The sequence below is a fragment of the Schistocerca piceifrons genome, chromosome 2 (assembly GCF_021461385.2).
Source record: "Schistocerca piceifrons isolate TAMUIC-IGC-003096 chromosome 2, iqSchPice1.1, whole genome shotgun sequence".
NCBI classification, from domain to species: domain Eukaryota; kingdom Metazoa; phylum Arthropoda; class Insecta; order Orthoptera; family Acrididae; genus Schistocerca; species Schistocerca piceifrons.
In genome coordinates this window covers 583,013,116-583,028,732 of record NC_060139.1, presented here as the reverse complement: position 1 = coordinate 583,028,732, position 15,617 = coordinate 583,013,116, and the positions used below count along the sequence as shown (strand labels likewise).

Below are 15,617 nucleotides of genomic sequence, written 5' to 3'. Positions count from 1 at the left end.
ATAGCCATCCACGGATACCAGTGAAGAGCTTAAGAAAATCTCAGCAGAGGGATCGAAAAGACGAGCGTCTGTATTACTAAATGGCTAACCCTGCGCACTTTCCCGGTTGCAGACTGCGTATGTTAGGGCTTTCAGGAACAACAAATGTTTTATTTGGTTACTTTTCTGCTAATTCCTTGGCTATTTTTGGGAGAGTACATGGCCTGCTAACTCAGGAAGGAGGATTCACATTTTCTTGTTAGAAACCGAGCGGGCCCAAGTGTTTGTCCCGTGATCGGACTTGACCACAGGAGGTCAGCCACAAAGACTCTAGAGCAGTGGTCTTAAGACTTTTTTGTTCATGGGCCAGTACGACAACTTCCGATGCCACCACGAGCCCCATATCCACAGGTCTAATTACTAATGGCTGAGCAACATAATATTTAATCCACAGTGAACAGCGGAAGTGAGGTGCTAAGTCGAAATGTGTTGGTGAAACGCCGAAAACTGTACATCCTGGGTACATAAACTATCTAAGTACATCTTCATGCTGGCAGATATGCACTAATAAGACCACGCATAGCCACTGAAGGCGTTTTCCAAATAAAAAGAAGCGAAACGCGTATGGTACAGTGAAAACAGAATTCCATTTAATTACATTAGACGAAGCACACCACAAGAATAAATTAGTATCTTATGAGTCCCCAATAGACTAGCTATAGTAAGAGCGCAATATATGGCCAGCGGCCTCGAAATACCAATAGTTAAAAATGGGCATTGTTTGGAACATGACCCGTCGACTGTTCTCCTTTCAGAATGCAGCCACCTTCAGCGACCGCGAAGCTGTGACACTGCAATAACTTGATGAAGTTTTGTTGCGTTGTCTGTGTGAGAGGGTAGTTAATTGATTAATAACAGTAACTGTACTTAAATTTAAATACTATATGAAATATAACACTCGATCACAAATGTATGCTAAATATTTCCAGTCATTTTTGTTCTACTCACTGCGTTTTATTACAACTGTCTTAATTTAATTTCATATTCCTTGCAAAAAATAAGTACCGCTTTTGATTACCCTCTCTCTAAATGTGCATTCGCGAATCCCTGTTAATTCCGTGTGAAAAATTTATACGACAGCAGCTGATCGGTACGAGTCACGCACGCCAGTGTTGTCGATACTGGAAGAAAAACAATAAGACTTTCCCCTTATCACATCCTCTAACCCCTCTGACCCTGAGGTAAACGGCCAGCTTCACTTTGCTCACGCTCGAACTCACTAGCGGCAATCAAAACTGGGCAAATCTTAAAATATTACTGTCTCTGTAAATATTTATGTTTGTTACTGACCTGGAAAACTACACTCTAAAGAAGCTCTTAACGTTACTTGACGTTTTTGGATTCGGCTATTAATAACTAGATGCATATTATACACTGAGAAGTGTCGACCACAAGAATACTTGATTTGGGCGACATGCGGCCCACAGGCCCCAGTTGAAAACCATTGCTCTAGAGAATGGCCGTGGGTCCGCAGGACAGTGCAGCTTGCGAAAGTCGGTGGCGCTAAGTCTCTGCTTTGCACTTTGTTGGCAAACGCGGTTTTCTTCTCTGAAGGCCGTCTGCCGCCAAGCCAGTGCATGACCTATTGTTTCAATGAGTGTGACGAATTCACCTATCTGTACGCAGATCTAAGAACGGGCCGCCACGGCTCTGCTCGGCCATCGCAACAAAATTCACAGCCTTACACTCCAGATTTTCTTCTCCAACAAAATGCTTCTTACTCGCCACTGCGCGAGGGTGCGAAGAGATCGATTAGTGGTTATAACATGGCTAGCAGCTTATACCAGTCCCTTGCATGTTCTGTAAGCCAAGAGTTGAAAATTCACGTAAATAAAGCAACATTTCGATGTTTAGTAACATAGAGTAGGATTCAGTCATGCCTTCCAGGCGGATTTTTCCAAAAATTAGGGAGTTGCATTTAGAGGATTACAATTTCGGTCACTTGCGGTCCTGGAGGGGAAGGAGACAGACTTCTGGCGCCAAGTGGAACGCACTTGCTGGCGCCGACTGGGGCGACCTATATCCGGAGGCGATCGGCGCTGGCGCACTTTTGCCGAGTTTGGAGTTAAGTGTCATATTTCGCGTTAGCGCTTTCCGTTTTCTGAGCAACTCGTAATTTGCGGGATTCACTCCGCAACTTATGTTTCTTGACCAGTCGCACTGTTTAGCGTGTCTCGTTGGACTCGTTACTTTGCATTTGCGAGCAGCTCAAATTAGGACTGCTTCATAAGCAGCATTCGGTGTGTTGGGGTGGGACACTACGAAAGTAGTGTGTGGACATACAAGGTGAGAATGTGGGTCTTGTTGCTCATAAAGACAGTTAGTAGAGCGTTGAAGACTGGAAGTTCTAATAGCCTCAGAAGGACTATAGAAATTATTGACTTCTCAGAAATGCGATCTGAGGAATATTCTACAGCCAGCTGTAGCTACGTTCAGCACGAGGAATACACAGGGTTTCCCAGGAGGAGTGGTCAATATTCAGGGATAAGACGTGAACGATCATTCGAAGCAAAAAAGTTCAGTAAACATCGACTCCAAAATGGCTACCTCAAGAGCTATGAGCATTCCTCTTCTTCGATACTGCGAAACAAATCCATTTACTGCAAGTTATTTGCTTTCCATATTTTAGGAGAAAGTAGTATGGACCAAAACAAGAAAACTTTATCTAGTGAACATGGAATCCAAAGGGCATACCTTAAGAGCTATGAGCACTTTTTTCGTTATTTGGTCCATTCTACTACCTTTCAAAATAGGGAAAGCAAAGATATTGGAATAGTAGACACTTAATGGAAACAGCTGCCGTGTTCCCAAACCAAAATGTATAAAATAATAGTAGAGATTTGTTTCACAGTATCGAAGGTAAAGAAGTGCGCATAACTTTTAAAAATGGTGCAAATGGCTTTGAGCACTATGGGACTTAACTGCTGTGGTCATCAGTCCCCTAGAACTTAGAACTACTTAGACCTAACTAACCTCAGGACATCACACACATCCATGCCCGAGGCAGGATTCGAACCTGCGACCATAGCGGTCACGCGGTTCCAGACTGAAGCGGCTAGAACCGCACGGTCACACCGGCCGGCGCATAGCTTTTAAGATATGCATTTTAGAGCCCATGTTTACTAGACTCTTTGCTTCGAATGATCATTCCTTTCATATCCTGAATATCTACCATTCCTTCCTGGAACATCCTCTACACAAGAGATTACCAAATAGGAAGCAGCGAAATATGTTTGAGGTATGAAAATAAAACAGGCTGTTATTTCTAATAATGAAATCCACACCGCCGATTATCGAAGAAAACAAGCATATTTAGCAGTGCTTCTACAAGTATCAGTACTTACTTTGTTATTATCTTTAGGATTGTGTACATGCATGACGAATCTTCAATACCGCACACTCGTCGTGATAAATTAAGACGTTTGTTTCTAATACACGAACACCTGTTCAGGAAAAATTAATAATGAATTCAGTCTCGTATCCAAGGCATTATAATTTTTTTGCAAACTAGTTAAGAGAACCGGTTTACCGACAAGTCTGTTTCCAGTCGTAGCCTTTCTGTCGTAGACAGCTTGTTTACAGCCACAGTCCAGTTCTTGTTCTCGAGCTTATCCTTTATAATTCCCCTACTTCTGCGATTCATAATGTATTCTCTAGACAGCACAATCAAACGGAAAATGCACCGCCTCGCTCTCAGCAAAATGTGTTCCATTCCCGATTTCACCACTCCTCTGTTTTTCGGTAGTGTCGTTAAGACAGTGGAATAAGGAAGGAACGTGCCGTCGACGGCGTGGTCATTATAAATGGTGCAGTCATATTAATGTGACCGCCGCTCATGTTCGACGACAATGTGCAATAGCCGCTCACAGAAGGTAGGTGGCAGCACTGACAGTCGAGGGTATATAAACGGTATTTGGGCGCGGGGGGGGGGGGGGGGAGATGGATGCGGAAAACACTGCAGTCGTCGTAATGCGGAAACGGAGCGCTTTATCTTACGTGCAATACGGTATGATAATTCTTTTTGGGCCAAGGGTGGAGCATTTTCGAAACGGACAGTTTTGTGAACTGTTTGCGTGGCACCGTGCTTAAAGTATACCTAGTACGTCAAAGTGGCGGTATCCATAGCCAGTGGTGAGGTAACTGTGGTGTACCACGGGTGAACTCTGCGGAGATGTGAATGGGCGAACAGACGTGCAACTGTTCAGCAACAGACGTTCAGATGAACCAAGTGGCTACCAACTGTGTTTCCTCAACGACCGTTCAGCGAACGTTGCTGCGCATTGACCTCCGCAGCTGGTGCTTGGTTCATGCACCCATGCTGACTGCTGTTCACCGACGAGTAAAATAACTTGACGTCCACTGAATGGCAACAGGTGGTCTCTTTTAGATGAATCACGTTTTGTGCTCCATCCTGCATATGGCGTTGGCGTGTACGGTCTGGAACGTCTGAAATCAAATACCCTGCGACAATACTCGGAAGGGTCCAGGCCGGGGAGGGAGTCTTATGGTCTGGGAAATGTTTTCGTGATATTCCCTAGATGATCTCGTCATTTTGGGAGGAACAGTGGATCGACACAAGCATACATCTATCCTTTGAGACCATGTTCACCGCTACATACAGTTTGTTTTTCTTCGGTACAGTGGTATCTACTAGTAGAACAATGCAGTGTGTCACACAACTCGCAGCATACGTGAGTGGTTCGAAGAGCAACAGGATGAGTTGGCCATACTCCCCTGTCGACTGAACTTCCCAGATACAAATCCAATCGAGAAACTGTGGGATCACCTCGATCGGGCTGGTCGCGACCTGGATCCCCAACCGAGAGACCTAGCGCTACTTACCACGACAATGAAGTCAGCATGCCCCCACATCCCTGTCGATACCTTCCAGAACCTCACTAACGCTCTTCCTGCACGTCTCGCAGTGGAACGCGCGCTACAAAAGATAGTTATGCAGGCTTTTGACAGGTGGAGAGTGTAGCTGGAGTGTAATTTTGCTTTCGACAAGAACGTTAATATAAATTTTTCCCTGGTCCCTCTAGTGTGTTAATCATTGTCGGTCGCTACGAAATGAACATAAAATCTCGTAAAATTGATGGGAAACTGCTCCAACACAATGAGCAGAAATGCACCTGAAATATTGAAACAGAAAGCTCAGTTTAACCAATAATGTTCCCCAAACACTGTGGGAAGGTACCAAATTGATGTGGAAAACTGCTTTGGAAACGCTACGAACTTTCCCAATTTGTGCTCCTCGCAAATGCAATGTGAACGAGTCCAACGAGAAGCGCTAAACAGTGCGACTGATCAAGAAACATAAGCCGGCCGCGGTGGCTGAGCAGTTCTAGGCGCTTCAGTCCGGAAACGCGCGACTGCTAAGGTCTCAAGTTCGAATCCTGCCACGGGCATGTATGTGTGTGATGTCCTTAAGTTAGTTAGGTTTAAGTAGTTGTAAGTTCTATGGGACTGATGACCTCAGATGTTAAGTTCCATAGTGCTCAGAGCCATTTGAACCACTTTTTCGCCGCAACTAATTTACCATTTGAGGGGTTAGGGGTTTTCGTTTGGACAGAAGATGATGGGCCTTCTCTCTTTACTCCTCCTAAATGGGTTGGGGCTAGGGCGTACATGGTTTGATGGCCGTTGTTTTCTGACAGAGAAACTTCTAAATGTCCTGTCAGGAAGGAGAATCTTACAGTAGCCCTATTAGTGGGAGCGTGAATGTCTAATAAAAATGCCGTCATCCTGCATCTGACTCTAATAGGTTTTTGGAATCCAGGAAATCGAAGAGTCGCCCTGCAGCCTTCGTTTGGTGTAGGTATAGAAGTCGTGTGCCCTCTGCTGCAGAGATGGTGTTTCTGCAGTGTGTTTCAGAAGTTGAGAGAGGGCGATCCTTCGTGATTAATCTAATTATTTCTTTCAGTACGGAAAATTGAGAGATTCCGAAAGTAAGTTTCGTAGCGCGGCCGTGGATTTCGGGTTGATGTCTCCGGTGTTTTAGGCGTGTGTTAACTTAAAGTGAGGGTGCACACGCTCGCTAGGCAGAGCACCTGCGTCAGACAACGAAGTCAGCAGCTAGCTGGGCGCTGGTAGAATTATGTTTCCGTAAAAATTTTAGAGTCATATTTTTGGGTATTTCTTTCCTTATTGACTTTGAATTGTATTCCTATCTTGTTGTGTTGGCGATTAGTGGTGGAGGTTGCTAGCAGTCAGTCAGAGGTAGTGTATTGAACTGCTAGTGGTGAGCACATTCCAGTTCAGTGGTAAGATGGATCTCGTAATCTTACTTGAAAGTAATTAAACAGGGCGTTTAGCTATTGAGTATGGAGGTTTGAGAGGTTTAACCATGTCTCGCCGGTCAAAGCGAGGCTAGCAACCCTATATTTTTTATTTGGTAATCATCTTCCTCTCCTCAGACCTGTTCGAAAACGTACCGCATGCACCATTCACGTAAACATGACTTTATTAAAAGTGACTTTGAGTCTCCTGTATTAGCAGATAGTACAGGCATGCGCGATAACGTACTAATGATTCGTCCATTTGCTCGAGTTGACAACAAACAAATGGAGAACAAGGAAAGTGCAGACCCTTCATTCAGTTAACCGTCTTCAGTTAGACGTGCGAGTTGTTATCGTATGACAACTGTGTTGTATTGGGTTGACACTTGCCATTTCCTGAAGCATCACAACCAGACGGGAAAACACCCGTCGAGGAGGTGTGTACCTGTCAGGATACTGCTCTCTGTAGAGATATCTGCCTGAGTAGTAATACGCCTAGATTCAACCGCAATCACAGGAAAATAATGACGCAGTTTTTAAGCGAAAACTATATTTATTGTACGTGACATATCGTTTAAAAGTACTACAGTACTTTACTACATGTACCACATTGTACATAAGAAAACATTACTACGTTTACCTATCAGCTAACTCACATTCTCCGTCAACGAATATCTTTTCACATTATAAATAAAAAAACATTACTGCAGTTACTTATCAGCCAACTCACATTCTCCATAAACGAATAGTTTTTCTACCTTCTTCTCGTTGCTATACATTGTACTGAAATGGGTCTAACACACACCTAACAACAATTGTCAACAAACTTCAGATTAATGTGTACCTTATGGTGCTGCCGAAACGCGACTTGCTAATAAATACTAGTAAAAACGATACCGAATCTGAAAATTTGTGTTTCATAAGTTTATGATAGTACAACCGTAAACCTCAAACAATTCCTCGTGTTCACTGTCAACTCTAGTAACTGGACAAGTTACATAGCCCTCAGTAGTGTGGCAGTGCAGATAATTATTCGAGATCCGCCAATACAAGTTTCAGGTTAAAATCTGTGGAGCAGAACGTGCTGTAATTTTCCTCACGCGCCACACATTGGTAAAAGTGGATTCTGACTGTGGCCGCGAATAGGATTTCTCGCGACACCACAGAAGCTCGGAGTCACGGACAGAAGAACTTTCAATTAACTTCACAAAAGAACCATCCCGTCCATTACAGGCTGCAGTAAAGGCCTATAGTAGTCCTACCAGTTTTAAGTCAAAACCAAGAAATTGTTATACAGGGTGTTACAAAAAGGTACGGCCAAACTTTTAGGAAACATTCCTCACACACAAATAAAGAAAAGATGTTATGTGCATCTGTGTCTGGAAACGCTTAATTTCCATGTTAGAGCTCATTTTAGTTTCGTCAGTAGGCTATGTACTGTACTTCCTCGATTCTGATGATCAAATTGTAAATTTTCACAATCAACATGTGTGGGCTGACGAGAAACCGCACGCAATTGTGCACTCACGTCATCAACACAGATTTTCTGTGAACTTTTGGGCAGGCATTGTTGGTGATGTCTTGATTGGGCCCCATGTTCTTCCACCTACGCACGTTATCATGATTTCATACAGGATACTCTACCTGTGCTGCTAGAACATGTGCCTTTACAAGTACGACACAACATATGGTTCATGCACGATGGAGCTCCTGCACATTTCAGTCGAAGTGTTCGTACGCTTCTCAACAACAGATTCGGTGACCGATGGATTGGTAGAGACGGACCATTTCCATGGCCTCCACGCTCTCCTGACCTCAACCCTCTTGACTTTTATTTATGGGGGCATTTGAGAGCTCTTGTCTACGCAACCACGATACCAAATGTAGAGACTCTTCGTGCTCGTATTGTGGACGGCTGTGATACAATACGTCATTCTCCAGGGCTGCATCAGCGCATCAGGGATTCCATGCGACGGAGGGTGGATGCATGTATCCTCGCTAACGGAGGACATTTTGAACATTTCCTGTAACAAAGTGTTTGGAGTCACGCTGGTACATTCTGTTGCTGTGTGTTTCCATTCCATGATTAATGTGATTTGAAGAGAAGTAATAAAATGAGCTCTAACATGGAAAGTAAGCGTTTCCAGACACAGGTGCACATAACATCTTTTCTATATTTGTGTGTGAGGAATGTTTCCTGAAAGTTTGGCCGTACCTTTTTGTAACACCATGTATAAGGGAACTTAAAGAGTGTGGTGGTGTGTAGTGAGCAGCAAGTGAGATACTGACCAGGCGCTTGGAGGGCTTCACCAGCGGCCGGTTCATGCCGTTCATCTTGTGGTAGAGGCCGCACGCGTTGCACAGGTAGTGGCCCGTGCCGTCGCGCCGCCACAGCGGAGTCGAGATGGCGCCGCAGTTGACGCACTCGCGGCCCTCGCCGAAGTGGAACTCCATCGCGCTGTCTGCAACACCAAAGCGCACGTGACGGCTTCCCTCAGTGTGTCAACTAACACGTCAGGAACATTCCACACACATTATGGAAAATCAGTCGCTGCACCACTGCTGCACAAGTACTCGGTTTAGGGACACAACAGGATCATAGGTTGGGTGGAAGGGGACTTCCAGATTTGTGGTAAAACTGTGTTCCCAATCGCGATCCCAATGCTTTGCAGGTTGTACGCAGTCAGTTTCACCGACCGCTCATGTTTCGCCTCAGACTCAGAGCTGTATCTATTCACTAGTTCTTCTCCAGATCTTCATAATTCAGTACAGGCTTCCAGATTTGTGGTAAAACTGTGTTCCCAATCGCGATCCCAATGCTTTGCAGGTTGTACGCAGTCAGTTTCACCGACCGCTCATGTTTCGCCTCAGGCTCAGAGCTGTATCTATTCACTAGTTCTTCTCCAGATCTTCATGATTCAGCACAGGCATTCCTACTATGCTGCGGGACTACTCCGAAGGTCGTTCAATACATGCAGAAAATTTTGTATGTCGGCATCCGCAGCTGTAGAATATTATCAGGATGCAAATGACCACTCCAGCTGTATAATAAATATTTATTTATAAACCAACTAGTTTCGTGACTCAGAGCCACACCTTTAGGGATAAATATTTATTTCATAAGTTAGTTCAAGCGATAACCAGTAGACATCCCAGCATTCTCTGTACAGTTGTAATAAAAATGTTCATCCTTCAAGCGGTCGGCCGGCCGGAGTGGCCGAGTGGTTGTAGGCGCTACAGTCTGGAACCGCGTGACCGCTGCGGTCGCAGGTTCGAATCCTGCCTCGGGCATGGATGTGTGTGATGTCCTTAGGTTAGTTAGGTTTAAGTAGTTCTAAGTTCTTCTTAACTTCTGACCTCAGAAGTTAAGTCCTATAGTGCTCGGAGCCGTTTCTTTTTTTTTCCGTCAAGCGGTCGGTAGTCAAACTGGCAGTCTTAGCGATCGCTGCGTGCCTCATGGCATCACGACGCTAGTTTCCTTTGTCGCTATGATGTTTCCTGCATTCTGCTGTAATTTAACTTGACCACCGACATCTTGAGGATTGAACAGTTTTTTTTACAATTGGTGAGAGAGTGTTGGGTCATCTACTGGTTATCGCTTGAATTAAGTTATGAAGTAAATACTTATCCCTGAGAATGTGGCCTTAATACCATAAAACTAGTTGGTTCACAAATAAATATTTATCGTACACATACAGTTGTTTTTCTACTCATGTTCATTCAATAAGTAATGACCAAATTTAATTTACGGCCGGTAATATACAGGATGTTGCGAAGCATTTGCATCTAAAGTCTAGGGGTGACAGATCACGTCAGGGGGATCAACTTTTACTAAAATGTTTTCTGTGGTTTCATGGCTACGCTTCGTTTCTTCATTATTGGTTGTACTCCTGAGAGGGAGTAGGGCTTAGGCACGCCCGACGTTCGTATGCAATGCGTGTTGCCAGTAATACAGTCATCTGCTCCTCCTGCAAGGGGATAAGCCGAAAATCACGATATCAGTTTACTAATGTAGGTAGTACGCAGATGCAGCGCACCTGACAAGTAAACCCTGTTAGTTCGGTGAAATCTCATCGTCCCAAGGACGGCGAATTCAAGAAAAACAAGTAAGTCTCGCGTGACCAGGAAGCGTAAGCGATTTTGTCTATAACAAACGTAGATCCCTATGACGTGTTCTATCATCCCCACACATGTTATACAAAGACATTGTAACATCCTATCTGTAGGAAAATGTCCATTTAGGGGATTCAAATTTGATATTCTTTTTTGGATGTGTGCGGACTTTAGAAAAATTTGAGCTGATGATAGAGCATCAAAATTGCGTCTGCGTAAAGCGGTGAGATTGAATTCTTGGTTACGAGTGAAGAAACCGTGGTGAACACCCTAAAACATTTTGCACAGTATATGGTAATGATTCAGTTGGTAGTAGTGTTCGGGGATGGATAATTGAGTTAAAAGGAGCAGGCAGCACAGAAGTTGAGCTCCATAGTTGGCCAGTTTTGTGACGTGCTATAGCACCGACTGCTCCCAACATGGTGATTGGCGCTGATGCCATTATTCATGTGAGTCGGTGTATCACAACTAGACAGTTGTCTCTCTAGCTATCGGTGAGCATCGGAAGCGGTGTGCAATGAGACGCGTGGATATTGAAAGGTGTACTCCAGATCGGATCCACGAGGGCTCACAATATACCATAACTTTCAAAGAATAGCCATTTCGCCGGAGCTCTTGGAGCAGCTTGACGCGAAGCGAGAGGTCTTTCTGTCACAAATCGTCGTATTTGACCAAACCTTGGTCCATCACTTTGAGTCACAAACAAAAAATCACTGGAGAGGCAACTTCCGCAATCAACAAAATGGCCGCTATGATGCGTTAGCAAATCTTGGGCATTCTGTAAGAAAAATTTGTTTACAATTTCAGTCTGATCACTCAGAAGGTAGTCTGATGCTACAGCTGCACTGCCAAAAATATTTCTTCAAGAAAGTCAATTCTTATATGCCTTTGTTAGCAATCTCAAGGTTCTGCTCTATGCTGTTTGTGGAATGGCTGTTTTGGGAATCTGTATGTGGAACATGTAGATTCAGGTTGTAAAAATGCATGCGTGAACCCTCTGAAGCTTGTGGTGTTGCTTCTACTAGTTTGTCGAATAAGGAAATTTGGACATGAGTTTCAAGTAACTTCGTATATACCTGATTTTTTGTGAATTTTCATCGCCCTTGTAGAAGTGTTACTCCCGCAGCAAAATGGGAGTCATTTAGTCGACATTTGGAAGCTTTGAACCAGCCAGCGAGGCTCGCTTGGCTTGTGCAGATAAGAACTCAAGGCAGGGGTCAGAGATCAGAACACGGTCCGGCGAATGGTTTTAACTTGCAACAAATATTCATCTTAACGTGTACTACGTTAAAAGGGAGGGGCGTCATATCACCAGCGAATACGTTCAGCTGCTAAAATGAAGAGATTTTCAGTCACATACGTTAATAGCTCCCTTTGGCAACATGTGAGTTGAATGTTATATTCCTAAACGCTCGTTACAGATGATAACGCTGACGACTAGTACGAGGTCTTGTTTGTATCGTTGACGCGTAAGTAGGAAACCAGCAAGACGTCGGTTTCTTCCGATAAGCAGTAATGAGGCCGTCGTGCTAAACTCTTCTTTGCGACAGGAGGATAATTGTCCGGTGTGGCTCGCCCCATACGCCAGGACGGGTTACTCTGGCCCAGTCGGGCCATCTTCCACGTGACGCTCTTAAGATGAAAACTTTTTCTACCACCGATAAACGAACCAGTTTCTTCCGAGATCGGATCCGTTTCGCTGTTTTGATATCTTCTGCTGACGTAGATGCGCCACAAGGAGACAGACGTTGATAAAGCACTCAGTGGGAACATCGACGTTCCTGACTTGCGTTATACAAATACCTAAGACACTACAAGATATCGAATCATCTTTATTGATTTTGGCCAAGTTAGTCGTAATGCACAATGGACTTTAATGGATGCAGGTGATGAACAGGATGCTTACGTACGTGTCACCTGTCAGAGTCGTATCTAGAAATGCAGGGTCCATGGATTCATGAGGTTGTCTCCATACCCGTACACGTTCATCCGCTCCATACAATTTGAAACGAGACCCGTCACACCAGGCAACATGTTTCCAGTCATCAAGAGTCCAATGTCGATGTTGACGGGCCCAGGTAAAGCGTAACCCTTTGTGTCGTGCAGTTGTGTACACGAGTGGGCCTTCGGCTCCGAAAGCCCATATCGATAATGTTTCGTTTAATGGTTCGCACGCAGACACTTATTGATGGCGCAGCATTGAAATCTGCTGTAGTCTGCGAAAGGGTTGCACTTCTGTCACGTTGAACGATTCTCTTACGTCGTCGTTGGTCGCGTTCTTGCAGGGTCTTTTTACGGCCGCGGCGATGTGGGGGATTTGATGTTTTATCTGGTTCCTGATATTCACGGTACACTCGTGAGATGGTCGTACGGGAATATCCCCACTTCTTCGCTACCTCGGAGATGCTGTGTACCATCGCTCGTGAGCCGACTATAACGCCACGTTCAAACTCACTTAAATCTTGATAAACTGTCATTTTAGCAGCAGTAACCTAACTAACAACTGCGCCAGACACATGTTGTCTTATATAGGCGTTGCCGAACGCAGCGCCATATTCTGCGTGTTTCCAAATCTTTGTATTTGAATACGCGTGCCCATACCAGTTTCTTTGGCGCTTCAGTGTATTATGGAACGATCTGTATCATTACTGTCTATGCGTTGGACATCCGGACTAACTCAACTTCAGCGTTTAGAAGAGAAACTGCCCAGCTGATAATTCAGATGTAACGGTCATTTATATACAGGGTGCCCCAGACACGGTGTGACAAATTTCGAGGGGGTATAGAGATTGTCTTGGAGGACAAGTCGAGATAGGAACCAGTGTCCAGAAGCGACGTCAAACGACAATATAGATCATCGAATTTACTGGCGTCAGCATCTGCCACTGGGCCATCCCTTCGGCAGCAAACGCGACTTTGCACGCGGAACGTCTTATAATGCTGTTTCTTATTCAGTGATCGCGACTCATTGCCACGATCGCCAATGTAGGAGATGGTGCTAGCTGCTGCGTATACAGGCCTTGTCTCCGATGAATGCGATGCGTTGTTGCCTGAGTGGATGACGGTTTCGGACACGGGTTTCCCATCTGCAGTTTAGTTTTATCCTATATACCGAAAAACACTGGAGATTTCAAAGGATTCCATAAGAAAAATAAACTGCGGATGGAAACTAGTGTCCGAAACCATCATCCACCCAGGCAACAGAGCATCGCATTCGTGGGAGATAAGGCCTGTCTACGCAGCAGTTAACGCCTTCTTTTACACTAGCGATCGTGGCAATCATTCGCAATCACTAAGTAACAAACAACGTTGTGACACGTTCCACCTACAGTCCGTCAGAGTACAAAGTCACGTTTGCTGCCTAAGGTGAGGCCCAGTGGCAGTCCCGGTACCTATAATTTCGACGCTCTGTAGCGTCGTTGGATGACGTTTGCAGACAAGGGTTCCTTTTCTCGATTTGTTCTTTAAGGTATCGTCTGCATCTCCTCGAAATCTGTCGCAACGTTTCTCGGACACCCTGAATGTGGCATTTATACAGGGTGTAAATCTTAAGTTGGTAAACCAAAATAACACGAAAAATAAGCTTCAGACGAAAAAATGTGTAGAATCTAAAGTTGATTATTTTCGAGGGGGACATCTGCTAGTGCCAAAATTAGCCCGCCGCCCCAGCGCCCTCGGGGGTGGGGCGGGGGACAACCTTAAAATTTCAAACGGGAACCCCCATTTTTTATTGCAGAATCAGATTCTACATAAAAAACTACTTACATTTTGTCTTAAACATTTGTTTTGATTCTTGGTAGTTGGGGCTGTAATTCAAGAAAATCCATGTCCTCATTTTTGCGTGGAAAATGGTTACGGATAAATAAAAAATACTTATTTACTTCGTAAATTTTGATTCGCTGAAACTAAAACTCTCCCTCTCTCCCCATAGGGTGGGGTTTGAGAGAGAGGAATTAGAGTTTTACAAATGTTGACCCACATATTAATTTTTTCCGCAGATTCGGATAAGTTTTGTTTGTTTCGTGATAATGAGGCCACACAACTGTAATTATCAATCAAATCATCTGACTAGCTAACTAATTAACCAAAAATCCTACTTACTAACGAGTGAACTCATTAACTAAAAAACTAACTGACCCACGAACCTAATTTATATTAGATTCCGAGTAATCACTCTTGTTTGTCCAGAAGTCTCACAACTAGGGTGCTTGCTTAATTTGAGTCTTTTAGTTACGGGTGGAAAACCATAGAAAAGTGGTTCAAATGGCTCTGAGCACTACGGGACTTAAATTCTGAGGTCATCGGTCCCCTAGAACGTAGAACTATTTAAACCTTACTAACCTAAGGACATCACATACATTCATGCCCGAGGCAGGATTCGAACCTGCGACCGTAGCGGATGCGCGGTTCCAGACTGTAGCGCCTAGAACCGCGAAAAACATAGAAAACGACATTCATAAATTTATTGACTTAAATCACATTGTTCAATTCTTTATTTTTTTTCGAAATATCGCGGCTGTTACGGCTTTTACATTTTTTGAATTATATACGACAATCGATATCCCACTCAGCCCTGATCGATAATCGATGCTCTTATCCAGCCCTTGCTGATGAGCGGCGTAATTTTCGGAGTGTCGCCGATAGGTAGCGCAGGGACGAGAAATTCGCCCTTTCTCGTAATATGACTGGGCTTTAGAAATTATAAGTATTAATGTAATAAACGCACTGCTACAGCGGTTGTGCAGCACTATAGCGAACTCATGTTGATGTCTCGGAGACCACAATCGCCTGATGTAAATCCTAGGGAACCGATCTGGGTCTCTATCGGGTACCACCACTTCGTAGCTTACAAGAATTACATATCTAATGCAATATACCTCCACATACCTACCAAACATGCCAACAAACTATAGGATCCCTGATAGGCAGAGCCGACCGCAGTGGCCGAGCGGTTCTAGGCGCTTCAGGGTGGAACCGCGCGACCGCTATGGTCTCAGGTTCGCATCCTGCTTCGGGCGTGGATGTGTGTGTTGTCCTTAGGTTAGTTAGTTTAAGTAGTTCTAAGTTCTAGGGGACTGATGTTCTCAGATTTAAGCCCCGTAGTGCTCAGAGCCATTTGAACCAAGAGAGCTTACACCACTTGCACTTCTTAGTTTAGCATTGTATTTCACATGTTCTAAACATGCA

At 44.3% G+C, this 15,617-nt stretch overlaps 1 protein-coding gene across 1 annotated transcript in view; it reads right to left on the bottom strand.

The window, feature by feature from the left end:
• The window catches only part of LOC124775612 (GATA-binding factor A), a 57,158-nt gene that overhangs the window by 27,026 nt on the left and 14,515 nt on the right, over positions 1–15,617 (bottom strand). Inside the window, exon 4 of the mRNA XM_047250442.1 lies at positions 8,607–8,779. Within this exon, the coding sequence (XP_047106398.1) occupies positions 8,607–8,779 (173 nt within the window). The remainder of the gene's footprint in view (positions 1–8,606; positions 8,780–15,617) is intronic.